This window comes from Chinchilla lanigera, unplaced genomic scaffold (assembly GCF_000276665.1).
Source record: "Chinchilla lanigera isolate Chin_1 unplaced genomic scaffold, ChiLan1.0 scaffold00049, whole genome shotgun sequence".
Lineage (NCBI taxonomy): Eukaryota > Metazoa > Chordata > Mammalia > Rodentia > Chinchillidae > Chinchilla > Chinchilla lanigera.
In genome coordinates, this window is record NW_004955450.1 from 7561884 (window position 1) to 7581072 (window position 19189).

The window sequence follows — 19189 nt, forward strand, 5'->3', positions numbered from 1 at the left end:
GCAGGCGCTTTGCCAGTGAGCTAAATCCCCAGCCCCCTGCCATGCATTTTGATAACTGTATTGGAACAGAATCAGTTTCTGTTGTAGTATTGTTCACTCTGTTTACATACGTATAAACTTTATGCCATGAAAGGGTCCATCAGATTTTTTAGACTGCCAAAGGGACCTATGCCAGCCTCCCCAAAAGTGAAGAACTTGTTTTATTTTATTATTATTTTTTTGAGACAGGATCTCATTCCCCAGTTCGGGTTGGCCTTGAACTTACTGTGTAACCCAGGGCAGCCTCAAACTCGAGGTGATCCTCCTGCCTCAGCCTCTGTAGTCCTGGGATGATAGGCAGCGCCACTATGCCCAGCCAAACTGGATGTATTTGAACTAAAGTTTCCAGTGTTAACAAGTAGTGTTTGAAATTTTTGTACCATATTTAAGACCTTATAAAACTGAGGGAGAACTCCCCCAAGGTGAAGGGGAAAGGTAGGCGGCTGGCCCCAGCGGGGAGGGCACCTCAGGCCCACACATGAGCACATGAGCTTGGGGAGGCCTGGCCTGTGCCAGGCACCTCCTTGAATCCTCAGAGCAACCTTGGAGTTCACACCGACCTCCCTCTCATTTTGCAGCCATGGAAACTGAGTCACAGACCAGTTAGTCTACCTGCCCAAAGCTCATGGCATGTTAATGGTGAGGCAGGATTTGAATCCAGTTCTTTGGATGCCAGGGAAATGGGTACCCCTCTCAGGAAAATCTCAAGGTGTTGTGTAGCCCAGCTGCTTGTCTCAAGAAGACTGGGGCCTCAAGGGAGTGGGATCCTGAGGGTCTGCTGTCCTGACCAGCTCTCTGGCACGCGGGGTCCTAACTAGCTGTACAACCTTGTCCAGGTCTTCCAGGCACTCCCACGCCACCGTCCCTCCCCTCCCATGCTCACCTGAGGACCTACTTGGAAACCTAGGCCCAGGTTGCTTAGCAACGAAAATCAAGGTCCTGGCAGAGTGCTCTGGGAAGCAGGCAAGGGGCTCTGTTTAGAGGCTGGGAATGCTGAGGCCCACCCTCTTTCCTCCCACCCCAGCCCCAAGTCTGGGTGACCTTTAAGAGTCCCGTTTGGGGTTAGGGGCAGGGACATGGGAAATGGAAACAGCCCCAGGGCTGGGGACAGAATCAGGCAGCACACAGGCCGGCCTTGTTCTGGAAACCGTCGTGAGGACGGCGGGGTGGGGGACTTGGCTGAGTCCTCCAGGCCGCGTGGGGCCCGGGGAGAGGCTCCATCTCCACCCGGGCCACCTCGGTCCCTGTCCCCACGCTCCTCACGCACCCTGTGTCACTCCAGCTGAGTCACAGTCACACGAACGAGGCTCGGAACCGGCAAGGTGCCCGGGCCCCTCCAGGGTCTTGGGACGCTGCCGTATGTGGCAGATCTCGATGCCCATCGACACTCCGAAGGGCTTCCTCACGCCTCACCGGAATCCCCGGGACAGGAGAGTCCCCTCCTCAACACCTCGTGAACAGCACGTGGGAGTCTGAGAAGTGGCCAAGCCTGAGGGCGCCCAGCATGTCCTGCAGGCTTGGCTAGGACACTTCTGCTCTTGGGGCCAGGGTCCATTTCGGGTACGATGAGACGCTCGGGATGTGTGAGCGCTGGGCCTCCTCTGAGCCTGGTGTCGGGCTGCAGCTGGGGCACCGTCGTGCGCCCCTGAGGCCTGTACCCCTGTCCTGAGCCCATTGCAGGCAAAAATGGCTTTCTACGTGCATGCCACCCCCCCTGGGCAGGACGAGGGCTTATTGCGTGGTACCTGGGGACACAGAGGCGGTAGCCACAGGCTCCCCTTGCTGGGCATCGCTGGGGCTGGGTGGAGGGGGAAGGGGCCGGGGCAGAAGGCCTGGCGTCACCATAGCTACCAGGGGCTGAGCACACACTTGTGGTTGGGTGCTAAGGGCTTTACATTGCACCTCATGTCCTTATCACAGCACCCTGAAGAGCAAGCACCAAAGGTGTTTCACAAACATGGAAACTGAGGCACGGAGCAGTTATATGCCCGGGACTATATCACAAAGAGATGGGAGGCTCCAAGCTTCGGGAGGAAAACAGGACAGCAAGACTGGCAAATGGCTCTGGGCAGAGCTAGGGTCTCAGAGCCCCAAGCTCACAAGAGTCCTAGGGGCCCGGCTGCCGCCCTTGCTTCTCACCTCTGCCTCTGGAGAGAATGAGCCTCGGACGGCTCTGCTGAGGCCCCGGCCCGAGGCTGAGGGTGGATTCTCCAACCTCCCTCCACCCCTGCCACCCAGGCTGTGCCCCCAGCTCCCTGCAGACCCCAAATCCAGAGAATGCCCCATCCCACAACCCTGAAATAAGTAAGACAGCAACACTGCCATCACTGCTGGAGGGCTTGGCTTCACTTTTCTGGAAAATAAGCAGCCAGTTCTTCCAAAAAAGGGAAAAACACAAAGCAAAGCTGTCAATCTCCGGCCCCTGACAAATGGAATAAAGTTGAGACTTCTCCCTCTCCGAGCACAGCCCCCCCAAGTCACATACTGTACACGCGGCTGTCACAGGCTTTGAGATGCAAATTACACCAAGCGGAAGGCAGCTTGGAGAACAAAGAGCAATTGAGGAAAGATCTGAAAAATGGATTTGGAAAAGGCTCTCTCAGTTCCTCCCAAGAGGGGAAGAGGATCTGGGTTTTTTTTAATGGAAGAGGCCTTGATGAGCTCAGTGCTGACTGAGGAGGAAGGCGGGAAGGGTTAAGAGATCTGGAACTGGGTTGGAGGCTTTGGACCAGCCAGGAGTCTGATTTTATGACAGTCCTGGGCACTGGGCTGCCCTCTAACCTTTAATAGTAAGCTCCAAACACACTGTGAGCCATGGAGCTAAGCGATCCATCAATTTCCAGATTCAGCTGCACAAGGCCAGCCTGGAGCTGGGGATGTGGCTCAGTGGAAGAGACCTGTCTAGCGTGCGTGAGATCCGGGACTCAGTCCCTAACACTACCAAGAAGAAAAAAAAAAATACTGGCCCAGGGATCGCAGGGGAGGATGCAGTCCCTTTGGTTGGGCCGGTCCTGCAGGACAGGGTACCACTTTATCCCTGGGCTTGGAGGGGAGGCTGCCAGGAGCAGTAAAGAGAAAACCCCAGCTAGGGGGACAGGCTGTGCCCCTGGACCTGGCCTGGGTCAGCCCAATGCCTCCTGGTTGAGCACCTACTCAGCCCACCCTTCGCCAGCTCCTGTACAAACTAGACATGTGTCCCACACCAGGGGCTTTCAGCCCATGAGACGACTTGGTCTTGTTTACTGTTGCATCTCTGGTCCAGGACGTTTGGCTGAAGCATAGGTACTTAAGAAACATTTGCTAGGGCCTGGGGATTTAGCTCAGCGGCACAGCGCCTGCCTGGCAAGTGCAAGGTCGTGAGTTCGGTTCCCCGTACCAAAAAAAGAAACCAAAAAAAAAAAAGAAACATTTGTTGGGTGGATGGATGGACAGATGGGTAGATGGGCGGATGGAGGATGGGTAGGTGGATGGTAGGTGCGTAGATGGGTGAATGGCTGGTTGGATACAAGGATGGATAGATAGATGTAGGGGTAGGTCAGTGGCTGGATGGATGGATGGACAGATAAGTGGTTGGATGGGTGGGACGGTGGATGGATAGTTAAGTGGGCGGGTGGATAACTAGATAGATTTACGGATAGAACTAACCTAAAAATATGAAAGCATTTAGCAAGTGCTGTAAGAGTGATGGGCATAAGCTGTCTTGGGGTGGGCACTGGGATGGGAAAGGCTTCACAGAGCTGGCAGTGGTAGAGATGGGGTTGAGCAGGGAGAAGGAGCCATTTTTGTATTCATGCAGAGCCTACCACACACTGGTGAGGACTCATTAGAATAAAATGGTGTTAGAAGCAGACAGAGCGCAAGAGCTAAAATGAGTCCTTGAGATCACATGTTCCAACTTCATGTTTTTGGAAGGGAAATCTGGAGCACAGCAAGGTTACGTGACTCACCCGAAGTCACACAGCACCGAGTGGCAAGGCACAGTCAGGCAAGGCCTCTCTGCCCTGGAGCCTGAGCCTCCCTCCTGCCCCAGGCTTTGCCCCCCCCACGGGGATGCCTGTGGAGTTTTGCAGCTTTTCCTGCCCTGGCACCTCTCCATCGCCCACCTCTGCAGGGCTGAGAGAGCTGGGCAACCGCTCTGCCCTAGTTAGGCTTCCCACGCCCATAGACAGAACTAGGAGGAGAAGCAATGGAGGCCCTGATGGGGAGGGGAGGAGAGTGCATCTGCCCATCCGCAGAGATGGAGGCGGAAGTGACCTCTCCCCACACTGAGACTGGGCAGGATGGGTGGGAAGCCAGGGAGCCACAGGGACAATGCCCTCCTGGACACCCAGCCCAGCATCCGTGCTGTTTTAAAGCAAGAACTGGGCAGCTGCTTTAAAGCAAGTTGCTGACTACCTTCATCATATGCAATGACGTAGGAGTGAAAGCCAGCAAGGGGCTCCAGTTTGCAGAGAATGCAATGGCAGTTAACAGGTGATGTACTAACCAGCCTACCACAGTATGCCACCCAGCTTGTGGGAGGCCAGGCTTCATGGCACTCAGGCCCCTGGCATGATGCTGGGGCCAAGTCCTTGCCCTTGATCAGGGGGTGATGTTATCTCCTGGGTCCTCCAGCTCCAGGCACCTCCCCTGCTTCTATTTACCCAGCAAAGGGGGGCTGTTAGCTTCCTTCCTTTCTTCCTTCCTGCCTTCCTTCCTTCCGGCAAAAAGTTGCTCTGCACCTGCCACACCTGCATGTGGCTTAGGAAGCGGCTGCTTTCTTGGCTTCCTGGAGAGACAGAGCTACACATGGCTCAGCAGAGGAGCTCAGCAAAGTCCTGGCTGAGTCCTGTGCAAGATCTTCAAACAGCAGTGATAATAACAACCCCAGGCCCATCTCCCGGTGTGCTCCTCCCTGGCTCTCTGCGCATGGGCAGATGTGGCTGGAGAACCCTGGACTGAAATTCTTGCTCTGCCACGTGTGTGCTGTGCTGTCTCAGAGGAGTCACTTGACCTCCCTGCTCCTCTATTTCTTCATCTCTAAACTGAGAACAGCTGTCTTTTCATCCTGGGCCTTGAAGTGAGATTTGAAAAGCACAGCTATGTTAGATCTCTGAAAATTCCCCAGGTGATTTGCTCCCCAGGTGACAGGGAGAAGCCGGGGTCCTCATTTCCCGGCCAGGACTCCTCCCTCCTGCCTGGTGTCCCTGGGAGTCCCAGGTAGCTGTGCTTCCGGCCCTGGAGCCACAGGAAGCCCAAGGCCAGCAGAGGAAAGGGGAGTGTTAATCAGCTGCCAGCCCTGGAATATTCATAAGGCCCTTCCAGCTGTGTCAGGCAATCAGGGTGCTGATTGCTCCCCCATCTGCAGCTTAAAATTCCACTCCGGAGAGGGGAGCCTGAGCTGCTTGTTAACTAGGAAAACAACAGGCACAGCCTGTGAGGGCTCTGGGAAGACAAATCCACACCTTCCGGACCCGCCAGCAGCCACAACCTGTCTGTTCGCCAGCGCCCAGGCAGGGGAGAAGAGTCTGCATTCGGAAGTTAGGAGCGGGCGCTGGGCCCATGCACCTCCTGCACTGAGGAGCTGGCCTTGGGTCCAGCTCCTGACTGTCTCTGCAGCCTCAGTTTCCCCAAGCGTCAGGGGGGAAGGCTCTGGCTCCCTTCAGAAAGGATCAATTAACACAGAGTTTATTGCTGTTCAGAGGTAAATACATTGCTGCAGTTGTTTGTGGCCGTTGTGGACAGGGCGTCCCAACCTAGCTGCAAGGTTGTTTTGTTTTGTTTTATTTTGGTTTGGCTTGGGTTTGTGGTACTGGAGATTGAACCTAAAACCTTTGCACTGAGCTACAGCCTCAACCTTTTTATTTTATTTTTTTTAATTTTGAGAGAGTGTGGCTAACTCACTAAGTTGCCCAGGCTGAGCTAGAACTTGGGATCTTCCTGCCTCAGTCTCCCAGAGCACTGGGATTACAGGTGTGCACCACCGTGCCTGGTGGGAGAAAGATTTTTCAATCACAATGAAATTTTCAGCAAGCTAACTTTGAGGGAAGGTGAATGAATGGGGGAAAAGCTCCCAGGAAGAGTCTGAGGCTGTGTGGGAAAGCGAGGGAGGGGTGGGACAGGGATTTGGGACTTCCTGGCAAGTTCTTTCGGCCCAGACCTCTAAGGAAGCAGTAAAGAAGGAGAAGCAACACCTGACAGTAGAGGGAACATTTGAAAGAACGGCAACACAGGCAATTTTCTCAGGACGTGAGTGCAACACTGAGGTCACAGCTTGTAACACTCAGAACCACAGTCTGAAGTCCCCAAGAAGTGGCCACAATATTTCCTACGTGTGAACTAAATAAGATACAGAATTGTTTCGGGGAGATTGCTACCAAACTGAGGGGGAAAAACTGAAACTAGAAATAATATAATCTTCTCTTGGCCAGGAAATTGGCTGATGTTGCCGGACATGGTGGCATGCATTTGTAATCTCAGCACTCAGGAGACTGAGGCAGGAGGATTGCCTCGAGTTCAAGGCCAGCCTGAGCTCCACAGTGAGTTCTCCGGGCCAGCCTGGACTACAGTGAGACGCAGGCTGATGTGAAATAGCTCTGCTCTCCCGCTCCCGATAAACAAGGGGACTGAATTTGGCATTAGTGGAACTGGTCTGTCTTCTCTCTCTCCCCCTCCCCACCCCCAGCACCAGCCAGGCTGAGCCCCAAGCCTGCAGGCCAGGCCCTGGGCACAGGGGCAGCAGGACAGTGGCCTTGGTTGCTAAGCAGCCCCTTTGTTGGGGGCGGGACCCTGAGCCACTTCCTTCCAGAGGCCAAGTCCTGTGCAAGTTAAATGATGCTCTCAGGCCAGGGAGCTGCCCCACCTCCCAGGCAGGTCAGAGCCCAGCCCAGCACGGTCCACACAGCTTTGCAGTCTTGCTTGAATTGCCCACAACAAGCTAAGAGTCACGTACTCTCGGAGAAAACAGCTGCAACATTCATAAGGGCTGAGGGCCGATGCTGGGGTAGATAAGGTCCCGCATCAGAGTGGGAGGCGGGCAAGTGCTGTAACACTGTAGATCTGCACCCAGGTGCAGGCCCAGCAGCCCTCCCTGGGCTGGGGCCCTCATGGCCCTTGAGGTGGACTCCCTCCTCCCATCAACGCATTGCTTCTACTGGTTTTTTTTTTTCCTAAACTACGGAATGTTAAAAGTTCACTGTAAAAAAAAAATATCAGAAAACATAGCTAAGGAAAAAGAAGAAAACAAAGAACACGTCCAATTCCCTAAATGGACACAATCATCTCAACATTTAGTGCCTCCTCCTTTGGTCTTCTTCAGATAGACAGACAGACAGGTAGGTATTTTTATGTGATTAGTCATAGATTGCCCTTTTTATCCACTTAGCATAGCATAAGAAGTACTTTTTTCTCAGTAAACGTTCCTCTTCATCACTACTTCTCGGAGTGTGGTTTGCGAACCCCCTGAGGTCCTCAAGCCCCGTTCGGGGAATCTTCTGAGTCCAAACTATCTGCCTAATAACACTCAGACATCATTTGCTTCTCAGTCCTATCCCTGGTGAATCGGGGAGGCGTCCAGAGGCTGTGAGATGTGTGATATCCCCGTAGGCTGAAGGCGGAGGCAGACGCAAGGATCCGCTGGCTTCTGTCAAGCCAGGCTAATATTAAGAGATTTGCAAAAGTATAAAGTAGCCAGGCGCGACGGTGCACGCCTGTAATCCCAGCAGTCTGGGAGGCTGAGACAGGAGGATTATGAGTTCAAGCCCCGCCTGGGCAAATGACAGACTTTGACAAGATCCTATCTCAGCATAAAAAAGAAAAAGACTATGGGTGTAGCTCAGTGCAAGCCCTTGGTTCAATCCCCAAGTGCCAAAAAAGCAAGCAAGAAAGTGTAAAATCATGCCATTCCTCCCATTTTTTTGTTTTAGAAACTGTAGTTATTTTTCAAAAATATATATTTGCTGGGAGAACATGAAGTGGATTTATTATTTCAAGTGAATTAATAAATTCACTTTCAGATTCAGTTGTTCAGATTCTTTCATTCCTATTTTAAACATGCTAACTGTTGATAGCTCCGGCCCCTATAAACAAAAACTTAGATTTTTAATAGATGTAAGAGAGTAAAGCGAGGCTGAGACTGGTGGTTTGGGGGCACCTGCTGCACAAGACCAGTCTTAATGACCGCATGGTACTCCTTTGTGACCCTAACTCATCCGCTTGTCCCTTTATGGCAGACCTGTGGGTGGTTTCTAACTTTTTGCTTCTATAAAATAGCAGCACAACTCAGTGTGTTCCTCTATAAACTTCTTGCCATGAAAGAAAACAGAAATGAACGAGTAGTGGAGGGGGAGGGGGCATTTTCAAGATGAATTACATTACGCAAACTGTGTCGAGGAATATAAAGTTGAAAAAAGTGCGCAGGAAATATACATGTACGTACATGCCCATCATGTTTTCACAGAGAGGCTGATCCCCTCTGTAAAGAAAGGAAGCAGGGGCTGGGGATTTAGCTCAGCGGCACAGTGCCTGTCCGGCAAGTGCAAGGTCGTGAGTTCGATCCCTGGTACCGGAAAAAAAACAAAAAACAAAAAATAAAGAAAGGAAGTAGTACTTTCTCTTCTGCTTTCTGTGAGTACTTACAAAATCCCACCACATTTTACACCAGGGTTACCCACAATGCCATACTCTTCGGCTGCCCTTACAGAAATCGGGAGGGTTGGAACCTTAAGGAACTGGATTTCTGTTAAAAAATAATTTCAAAAATTGAGGTTTGTTTTAACAAGTCAAATACTAAAAAATTCTGCACTTTGTTATTTTTAGACAGTGCCTTGCTATGTAGCTGAGGCTGGCCTCAAACCCACAATCTGCCTCGGTCTCCTGAGTGCTGGAATCAACAAGCTGCAGCCTTACACAGACCTGAGAATAGCTCTGTAGGAGACTTCTGAAGTAGATGCGCCTAGCTACTGGACGTCTTATTTTTCGTCCTTGCAGTGCTGGGGATTGAACCCAGGGCCTCCCACATGCTAGGCAAGCGCTCTACCACTGAGCTGTGACCCCAGTCCCTGCCCACGCACCTGTAACTGTTTTTTGTTTTTTGGTTTTGTGATTGTTAACTGATGTCGCTGAGTCGTCTCACTGACATGTTACCCGGAGTATATTGGAGCTCCGCTCTCTCTCTCTCACTTTCCATGATACTGAAGATTATTATTCTTAAATTTTTTTCTCATTACTTAGATTAAGCAATATATTTTGTTTCTTGTGAATGGCTTATGTATATCTTCTGTCCATGGGAGAGAGGGTCTTACTGGCTCTTGGAATACTGTATGCATTCTGGATACAAATCTTTCATCTGTTATATTTTTTGTTGTTGTTGTTTTGTTTTGTTTTGTTTTGTCTTTTTGAGCAGGGTCTCGCTGTGCAGTTCAGGCTGGCCTTCAGCTCACTTTGTAGCCCAGGTTGATCTCGAACTTGCAATGATCCTCCTGCCTCAGCCTCCCGAGTGCTGGGATTACAGGCGTGCGCCACCACACCCGGCTTTCATCTGTTATATAGTATAAATATTGTGCTCCAGTATGCAGCTCGCCCTTTAATTTCATTTAGGTGTCTCATTCTAGGATGAGACCTTAATAACTGGAAAATTTTATTCTAATCCATTAATTATTTCCTTGATGGGAGATTCTTATCCTGTTTCACAAGCCGTTCCATACTGGTATGATTTTTTAAATGCTCTCCATTTTCCTCTAATATACTAGCAATACACTAGCAGCTTTTCTTTTTCTTAGAACTTTTCTTTTTTTTGTATCAGGAATTGAACTCAGGATCTTGCACTTGCCAGGCAGGCGCTGTGCCACTGAAATCTTTAATCCATTTGGATTAATTTTGCTCTGAGGTGAGGCCTTGGCTGTCAACCTGGGAGCCATATGGCTCAGGAGGGGAGGCGAGCTACATTTCAGGAGTTCAGAGGAGCTAACAGCATCCCCAAGAAAGTGACAAGACACCTGCCCATTTGTGTGGCCCTTAAGTGGCTCTCACATCCCTTCCCTCTTGAGGGACTGTGGCAGATGCAGGCAGAGGAGACTTTATGATCCCGTTTTACCATTACAGGAAAATAAGAGCCAGAGAGATTGAATGGTAAGCCCAGGGTTCCATGGAGCAGTGAGGGGTACAACCAGACATCCTGCCTGCAGGTCAGACGCTGCCACATCTCAGGCTCTGACCTCTGGGTCATGCCGATGTCCCTTTGGTGGGAAAGGGCACCTGGCCTAAGCCTTTTCCACCTCTGCGTCCCCACTGTGGGGAGGACAGGCTGGAAAATGCCCCTGCGCAGGCCCGGAGGGTGCAGCCTGAGGCACCCGGGTTCCCTCCCACCCACACCCCTCCTCCCTGAGCGGCTGGGTGGAGGGCAGACGTAGGGGTGAGTCAGGCAGGGAGGGAGCACTAAGCCACAAACAAGCGGGACCACAGTCAGCCTTTTGCCGGGTCACATGACCTCCCGTGGGGGCTCTGCCTGAGTGGCTCTACCTTCAAAATTGCATGATCTAGGCCTGCAGATTTCATCTGCTGGATTCACACAAGCAGGAACCGAGGGCAGAAAACCTTCAGCAAGGTGGTGGACGGCGAGGGAGAGGGTCGTGACCACCAGCCTCTGGGGGGTGGGCAGCCACACGTTTCAATTCTGCCACTTTGGCAGGTACCCGGTGTACCCATGGCTGGGCCTTCATCCTTCCAGCTCCAAACTGAAAGGACATCCAGGATGCAGGACTGTGGAGCTGGGCTTGATCTTAGGGACAGGCACTTTCCAGGTCCTCCGGAAAGGGCACCCCCTGAGACTGACCGTGACTTGTCCAAGTGCCCCCTCCAGGGACGCTTGGGAAAGACATCCCATCTCCTGGATCTGGGGCACACTTGCTCTGTGGACGCTCACAAAGCCCCAGGGCCACCTACCTGCTCCAGGGGGATGACAAGGAAGGAGCCCCCTCCTGCGCTCTCTGTGACGATGGCCAGGAAGCGGGCGTTGACGGCGCAGAAGTGGTTGTCGTGCACATTCTTGGTGATGGGGATCCCGTCGAAGCAGTGCTCCCGGTTGGCCACCTTGCCATAGACGTTCCGGAACTTGGAGCTGCGGTACTGCGGACGCCAGGACATCTGAGGGCCAGAGACACAGGGTCAGAAGGGTCACAGCTTCCTGAAGAGCCTGGGCACCGGGGACAGGGCTGCTCCTCCAGTATGCTGGAGGTAAGGAAGCCAGGGAGTGGGCAGAGGGGCCAGGAAATGGCCTGTCTCAGGCCCACTATGTGCCCAGCCCGTACTGCAGGACTGGCACTATAAAACACTACAGAACAGAGACTGGCATGGGGGCATTCACACACTTCCTGCTTTGGTGGCCACACCCAACTCTCTTTCCAGAAAGATCACAGGATCCTTTAACTACCAAGGAGCGAGCCATGTGACAGAAAAACTGACCGCACACAGGGACAACGTGTGCTCGGTGTTAGGGGCACAGGCAGAGGGCTGGGGCAGTCACAAAGATGGAGAACAATGGCAGTGTCAGGATGGAGACCAGCGTGTCCCGCTGTGAGCAAAGAAGCAGGTTACCAGCCGTTCTCAGCTCTGCCTCTGATTTCTTCTAGAGCTTCCCAGTCACCCCCAAAATCTAAATCATCGTCATCACCGTCATCGATACCTCCACTGCCGCCATCATGATCTGCACAGAGGTTAAGCATCTTTCCCAAGGTTGCTGGATGAAGTTACGCTGAGCCCTGGACGGGGCCTGGTGTGCCACTGCGGACCCTATGACCTCGGGCCAGCCCTCCTCACTCGGGCGTCCAGCTCCTCAGCAGGACAGCACCACCGGGTCCCACGGTAAAACCCCAGGTGGTCACTCAGGGTCCCTTTTGTGGCACAGATGATGTTTTTAATCTTAGTAGTCATGTGTGGATTTTAATTTGCATCAGAAAAATATGATGTGCATGACACATCCATGATTTCACAGAAACTACTGTTAATGAGAAGAATTTTTTTAAAAAGGTGAATCAATTCAAAGAAGAATATGCCAAGCATGGTAGCACACACCTATAATCCCAGCACTCCAGGGGCTGAGGTAGGAGGATCAGTGTGGCTACATAGCCACACCATGTCTCAAAACAGAAAGAAAGAAAGAAAGAAAGAAAGAAAGAAAGAAAGAAAGAAAGAAAGAAAGAAAGAAAGACAAATAAGGGTGGCTTGGGGACCTGGCAGAAGTTCAGTTGGAGGGAAGTTCTGGGAACCATTCCGTCTGGTCCAGGTAGAATCTTCTAGAATCCACAGTTGCCACAGGAGAGAGGTTGCTCCTTCCAGGCCCTGCTCCCTGGCGGTGCCTGCCAGCCTGGAGTGCCTGCTCCTCCCCTCTCTGACCAGCTGGCCTTGGCGTTCAGGGCCCTGGCAGCCTCTGCAGAACTCCACACTGAGTCTGTGACCACGGGAAGTGACAGCAGTGCCCTGTGAATCCCCACTGAGGTCTGTGCTCTTCTTGGGCCCTGGAGGCCAAGGCAGCCAGGCCAGGTACCCCGCCTGGTGGCACTCAGCAGCCCTGCTTGAGGGAGCCCATCTAGTGGGGGACAGACCCGACCCAGCCACGTCTGGCCGTTAGGGACAATAAGTCCTCTCCCCAGCACCTACAGTTTACACAGGCCTCAGAGCTCTGCCCGGGACAGGCGCTACTTCAGGGTGTCCTGGGCTGTGAGGGGAGGGTCACTCACACTGACCAGTGCCACACAGACCAACGGTCACATCCCACCCCTGTTAGAGACGAGCTGTGTGACCCCCGGCAAGCCACTTCATGTCTCTGTGCTTCCTCCACCAGCACCTATGTAAAGGAATTGACGCGGAGCTGCCCGCCAGGCTCAGCAGGGGAAGCGGGCCTGACAGCACTCCTGAGCCCCTGCATCACACGTTTACCCCAGGTGCCCCGGCCTGTCTCCGACCCCCGACTCTGCCCTCTTCTCCTCTGCCCACTGCTCCTTCCTCTCCCTTTCCTGCCCTTCCCCACCCTCTCCAGCTCTCAGTCCCCAGGGCACAACTGCAGCGGAGGTGCCTGTGTGAGGCAAAGGCCCCTGGCGGACACCCGGCCGTGCTTCTCCCATCTCACACTGTCCCCCCAGCCCAGGGGGACCCCTGCGCTGGACGCTGCACTCACAGCCGCACTGTGCCCTGGGGACGGGCCCAGGTAGGTCTAGTAGAGGAGCAAGCGGCTTCTGGGAGGTCTCCCCAAGAGTGCGGTCCCGGAAGCCGGGCCTTGGAGGGGTCAGGCAGGGAGGCCGGGGGCCCTGGGCCCTTTGCCGGTCTGGCATCCATCTGCCGCTCTTCCGCTCTGGTCCCCATCCTTCTCCCCTGGTCCCTCTTTCTTCCTTCCTTTGTGGAACTATTGCCAAGGAATTTGCAAAACTCCTGACTCCTGCCTTCTTATCCCACCACACGTCTTTCCTACAAAGAAGCAGTCTCCCACGTTAGTGTGTCACCATGATCATATTTAAGAAAGGTGACAACAGTTCCTCCGGACCATCTGCTGCCCAGCCGTGTTCCAACGTCCCCAAAGTGTCTTTCACAGCTATTTCAGTGTCTGAACCGGGATTCAACTAGGATTCAGTACAAGGCTGGTGTGTGGCACTGGGGGTCACAGCCTCTCCCTTGCCTCTTTCAGAGCACACATATCTTCTGGCATTTAACTGCTTGTCTTTTTTGTTTTAGAGACAGGGTCTTACTATGTTGTTCAGGTTGGCCTTAAACTCACTGTTGAGCCAAGGTTGGCCTCAAACTCATGGCGATCTTCCTACCTCAGCCTCCCCAGGGCTGGGATTACAGGTAAGCATCACTACACCCAGCTGGCCTCTTGTCTTTCATAAGGGTGAGAAAGTCAGGAGAGGGAACGTGTGAACAGGCCCCTGATTGGACTGGTGACAGAGAAGGGACACTGGCCAGTCCTGAGGGTTTGTCCTGGAGGGTGGAGGCCTGGAAGGCAGGTCAGGCCCCGCGCACAAGGGACCTGCTTTCTGCTGCCTGCAATGAGCCTGAGCTCATCTGAGGTCAGGGGTGGAGAGCAAAGTGTCCTCCCTGTGCTGTCAGAGGAGACCACTCCCAGGCTGTAACTGGGGGCACTGCCTATACCTCCAGGGACATCAGGGTGGGGGCAACAGAGACGGGACCTGGAAGTGCAGCCCTTTGCTCTCTTCCCTCAAAGCCTGATGCTTGGCTCTTGGTGGATTTCCTGTGGCTGATTCTAGTGAGAACAGTCTCATTCTCTCTCTTTCTCTCTCTCTCTCTTTCTCTCCAACCTTTCAGGACCAATGAACCAAGCTTGGGCCACCCCTGAGCTCCCCCATAGGAAGGCCTTTCATAATGATTAGAGCCACCTGAGACAGAGAAGGGAAGTAGCGAGCTTCCCATCCCTGGAGGACTTCCAGGTTTTGGTGAGTGACCTCTGGATCAGGGTCACCTGGAACAAGGGTGGAATTCAATGGTTCCTCCGCTTTACCAGAGAGCCCCTGTGGCAACAGAGACGAGCCTGGGGACTAGAGAGTACCTCCTGGTTCAACCTGCCATAGATGAGCACCTTCCTCCTCCATGAACCCAACCCCCTACATGGATGGTAACCCACAGTGACCACAGCTCTCACATGGAAACTGCCACTTTCTGGGGCATCCCAGAGCTGAGTGATGCCTGACGAATGGAAGCTTTAGGTCTGTCTGTTTTCTCTCTCCAGTTCTAGACAGAAAGTGCCCAGGGCATCTGACTTCCGGTCCCTGCAGAGCCCCTGCCGCCTCAAGCCTGGCCCAGGGCTCCAGGAGAGCTCGAGCCCCAGGGTGACACGCCTCCTTCGGGAGCCTCACCCCAGGATTGTGACTCCACTAGCCGAGGCTTTGAGCTTCATTTTCGATGGAGCCGAGGCCCACCTGCCCACCAAGTCTCCCCCAGACACCTCCCAGCCGCCGGCTGGGCAGAGCTGCGCAGACACTCTGACCCCACAGACGGTATGCAGCACACGAGTGAGTGCCCGATTTGGAGCTCAGAGGGCTCAAAAGACTTGCCCAGAGTCACCGCTGTCCAAGTGGCAGAGCCGATGTTTCAGCCAACAACTTTGGACTCTCAGTCAGCCGTTGTTTCCCGCGTCTGGCATCTCCTTCAGCCCCTCTACCCAAAATCTTAGCTCTCTCTGTTCGGTCTCTAAATCTGAGCATGACACAGAAGTGTAAGGAAACTGTAGTAAGCAGGGTCTGAGGAGTCAACAGTATCCAAAAGTTTCTGTCTTGGCTCTGCCACTTCCTAGCTGTGCAACTTTAGACCAGTTTCACAACCTCTCTGAGCATTCATTTCCTTATCCGTACAGTGAGAATGACACCCAGCTCCCTGGGTATAATGAGGCGGCCGACTGTGAGGTGTCTCACAAGGTACCTGGTGTACAATGGGTGTTTGCCAAACACTGATCCTTCCCTCTCCCCTTCCTGTAAGGGCAAGGCTGTGACCTCAGAGAGTCAGGCTTGGCCCGGAGGAGGAGCAGGCTGGGCTGGGCTGCGCAGAGTGTCAGAAAGAGGCAGGGAGAGGCTTTAGCCCCCAGATGTGCACAGCTGCAGGCCTCCCCCTGGGCCCCGGCCAGCTTGTTCTCCCTCCGACAAGAGCCTGGAAGGAAGAAGCACTCATTTCACAGCCGAGTGGTCCTTTTAGCCTCTCAAGAAATAGAAGCTGGCGTTTCTTCCCCCTCTGAGCTAATTACTGTGTGCGCTCCACACGGAAGCAAACTGCATCCTGTCCTCGGCTCTCAAAGATGATTTATTGTGGCCAGCAGGAGCATCTTCTAGATGATGATAACAAAAATTCAGTTCTTTAACTGGAACACAAAACGTTACACAGGCAGTTGAGGTTTTTTTGGTTTTGTTTTGTTTTTGTTTTTCCTGGCTTTGGCTCAAGTGAGGGACTGCTGCGCTGTCTGTCCTGCCACTGGGCTTGGGAGGAGCCCCAGGTACCTCTTGGATCTGCCAATGGTCCCTTGGGGGATTCACCCCATCCTTATCCACTGGAGAAAGAAAGGCCAGTTCTGGTGTCTGATCACTAGTTGTGTGCCCGGGGACAAGCCACCTCCCTTCACCAGGGTCAGCGTCCCCTTCCCTGAAATGTGGGAGCCATGCACCTGGGTCCTGGGAGCTTCACAAACGGTGTGACATGGAATGTGTAGGTGCCACTGTCCTGGGCGACTCCGTCTCAACCACCCACGACATCCCACATTTATGAACAAGAGCGGGTGCTGCATCCTCCGCCATTGCTGAGCCAGGAAAATGGGCCGCCCAGGAGGGACATGGGGACACAGGGAGTGAGCAGAAACGAACCTGCCTCGAGTCCTCAGTCCTGTGCCAGCTGGAGCGGTAATTCCTGAGGACACTAAGCCTTCATTTGCACCTCTGTGGTGTGGAAGGGAACGATCTTACTCCTTTTAGCAGAAAATCGCTTTCTCTCAATATCACTCTGACCTGCAAGGTGTCAACCAGGCAAAACCACAGCTGTTTCCACCCCAGTTTAGAAAGAAGCCGAGAGCATCTTCCTGAGTCAGGTTGAAACCCTCTGGCCTGAAGAAGCACAGCTGCCCTGGAAGCTCCCCACATGGAGAAGCTGGACCACCGTTTCCTCTTTGCTGAGCTCTCGCTCTGGGGTGAATCCTCTGGACTTGGGCCTTGGGGGTCCTGCAGTGCTGGGAGGGGCTGACTTTGCACAGCTGCAGGACTTAGCGGCAGGGGTCCTGAAGGTGACCCAGAGGCCCCATCCCCCTCCAGGCCCGGGTGTGGCGGTACCCACAGGGTGGGCCCTGCAGCCGGGTCACCTACACATGCATCCAGAGCACACCTCACCACGTTCACCTTGACCAAGTCCCTGGACCCCTGGGCGGTACTGTGATGCCCTAGTGAGACACTCTCCAGCCACATGTCCCGAGCAGCCAGACCTGTAGTTTCTGGATTTGATCTCATCACCCTGGAGTGTCAGCCCCAGGAGGGCGGGGATTGGACTCCTGGCCCTCGGGCACCACCGGGTCACTGGCCGAGACAGCGTCCGGCGCCTGGTAACTGCCAAAGTATGTGCCCGCGTGGGTCTGGGGCAATGGTGTGCTCGGAGGTGTTTCCCCACCTGCTCTCTGTGGCAGGGCAGTTTCAAGGCACCGTGCGACATCACTGCATCTGCAGCTGAGGCGGACAGCAATGGTAAGAAGGCGGCAGGAACAGGAGTAGCGGTCACAGAGCCAGACACAGACGGGCTAAAGGAGGCTGCGCAAGTGGGAGGTCTCTGGCATCTCCCTCCGTGCAGCACTCCCCAGAGTCCTGGCCTGGCCACTCCCAAGCTGCCAAGGGCCCAGAACCACGTGAGGTTCGGCGTCCAGTCTGCACCAAAGGCAGGAGAAAGCTTTGCTGTGGCTCATCAGAGAGCACAAGCCGAGCACGGCCATTTAAATTCAGATTTACAATGAAATCAAATGACAGATTAGCTCCTTGGTTAGAGTCAAGGGCTCAGTAGTGTGTGAGTGTTGAGTGATGGGTGACAGCACTTCCGCGGCTGCGGGGAGGTCCATTTGGACAGCCTTGGCAGAATATCACTGAGCCCACAAAGTCACTGCCTGGGAAAGAAGGATCAACCTGAACCTCCAGACCTGGCAACTGCTGGGTGGAACATGAAGGGACTGGGGAAGACCACAAAGTGGGGTCACCTCTCCCTCCCTCTCCATCTCCTGCCAGAGCACAGGGCTCTTCCCCACCACGGAACAGGAAGCCGCCTCTGCCCAGCTCCGTTCTGCCTCCCCCGGCTGTCAGGGAGCTGTCAAGGTGGAGCAGGAACGGGCAAGTGGGGATGGCACCGTCATTCAGTCTGCAAGGATGCTGCCCGGGCCCATCCCCACTGCAACCCCAGCCAGACCCCAAATCCGACCCTGGACTTGACTTTGGCCCTGCGTCTCGCAGGCTCCCTGCCCTGCTGGGATGGCCTGGGCTGGGCTCAGGGGGAGGAGGCTGCAGGGCTCTGCCTCGGCCCCTGGAGTACAGCTGCCACCTACCCGAGGTGGCCAGGCTGGGAAGCCTTTCCTGAGACGCCCAGTCCTGCACTGGGCTCCCCCGATCACAAGCCCTGTGCCCCCGTATATCTGCAGAACAGGGTCTCCCCACCTCGACTTCCTTCCATGAGATGCGTGGAATTGTAGCCTTCCAGATCAGAGGTCTGCATGGCCATCAAAACACAGCTCTCGCTTACAGCCTGGGGCCCTGAGATGGACAGCAACCTGTCCAGGGTCACACAGCAAGGCCACCTGACACCTAGTCTGTTCTCCCCTGCAAGCTGTCCCCCTGCCCAAGCGCCCCTTCCAAGGGTTCGGCGGCCTACACTCCTCCGGCCAGGCATGAGCTTACTACACAGGCCCAGCACAGGTTTCTATTTGCAGCCTGAGCCTGGTGTGTGCCAGACTGCTGACCTAGTTTGAGGAGTGGAGGCCCCGCTGGCTCAGAGATAGTCTCCCCCGCACACCCCTAGGTCTGCAGACTGCGGGGGATCTCATGGGTGGTTCAGGGCCACAGAAGGAAACCTGCAAAGGGAGGTGGGGCGGCTGGTCCACGCTCAGGCTCGGGAGGAGGCATCCTCAGGAGTGACCCCTGGCCACTGGCCAAAGAATTATGCAGATGCCTGGGCCCCACTCCAGGGCTGCAGGAACTGGCTCTTTGGACGAGGCCAGGGAATCTGCATTCTAACAAGCCCCACCCCCACCCCCCGGAGACTCTGGTGTGTGATCTTTGCTGCATGAGCCGCTTTCTATAGACCAACAGGATCAGCCAGCACCATCTGGGAACTGTTAGAAATGCAGATTCCCAGGCCCACGCAGATCTGAATTGGAATCCACTGTATAACAAGATCCCACAAGATCTGCATCTATGCTAGAATGAGAAGCCCTCAAATCCAATGTTTCTGCAAGAACCAGCATCCCCAGGTAGACTTGGTAAAACCTAGGTGGCCCAGCTATGGAAATGGCGGTGGGTGCCTGGGAATCTGCATTTTGAGCCGGCTGCCCTCGGCTGCAGAAGCAACAGGTCCCAGAACTGACTTTGGTCAAAGAGTCACCGTGCGCCCTAGGCTTTAGCTCCGTGATCCTTCACATACCCCTTTACCTCTCTGAGCCTCT

At 54.1% G+C, this 19189-nt stretch overlaps 1 protein-coding gene across 2 annotated transcripts in view; it reads right to left on the bottom strand.

Annotated features, from left to right (window-relative positions):
- Positions 1–11160, bottom strand: part of Coro2b (coronin, actin binding protein, 2B) — a 50597-nt gene extending 39437 nt beyond the window's left edge. For both annotated transcript variants that reach the window (XM_005393674.2, XM_005393673.2), the window contains exon 1: positions 10960–11160. In XM_005393674.2, the coding sequence (XP_005393731.1) occupies positions 10960–11160 (201 nt within the window). The remainder of the gene's footprint in view (positions 1–10959) is intronic.
- Positions 11161–19189: the final 8029 nt, after the last annotated feature.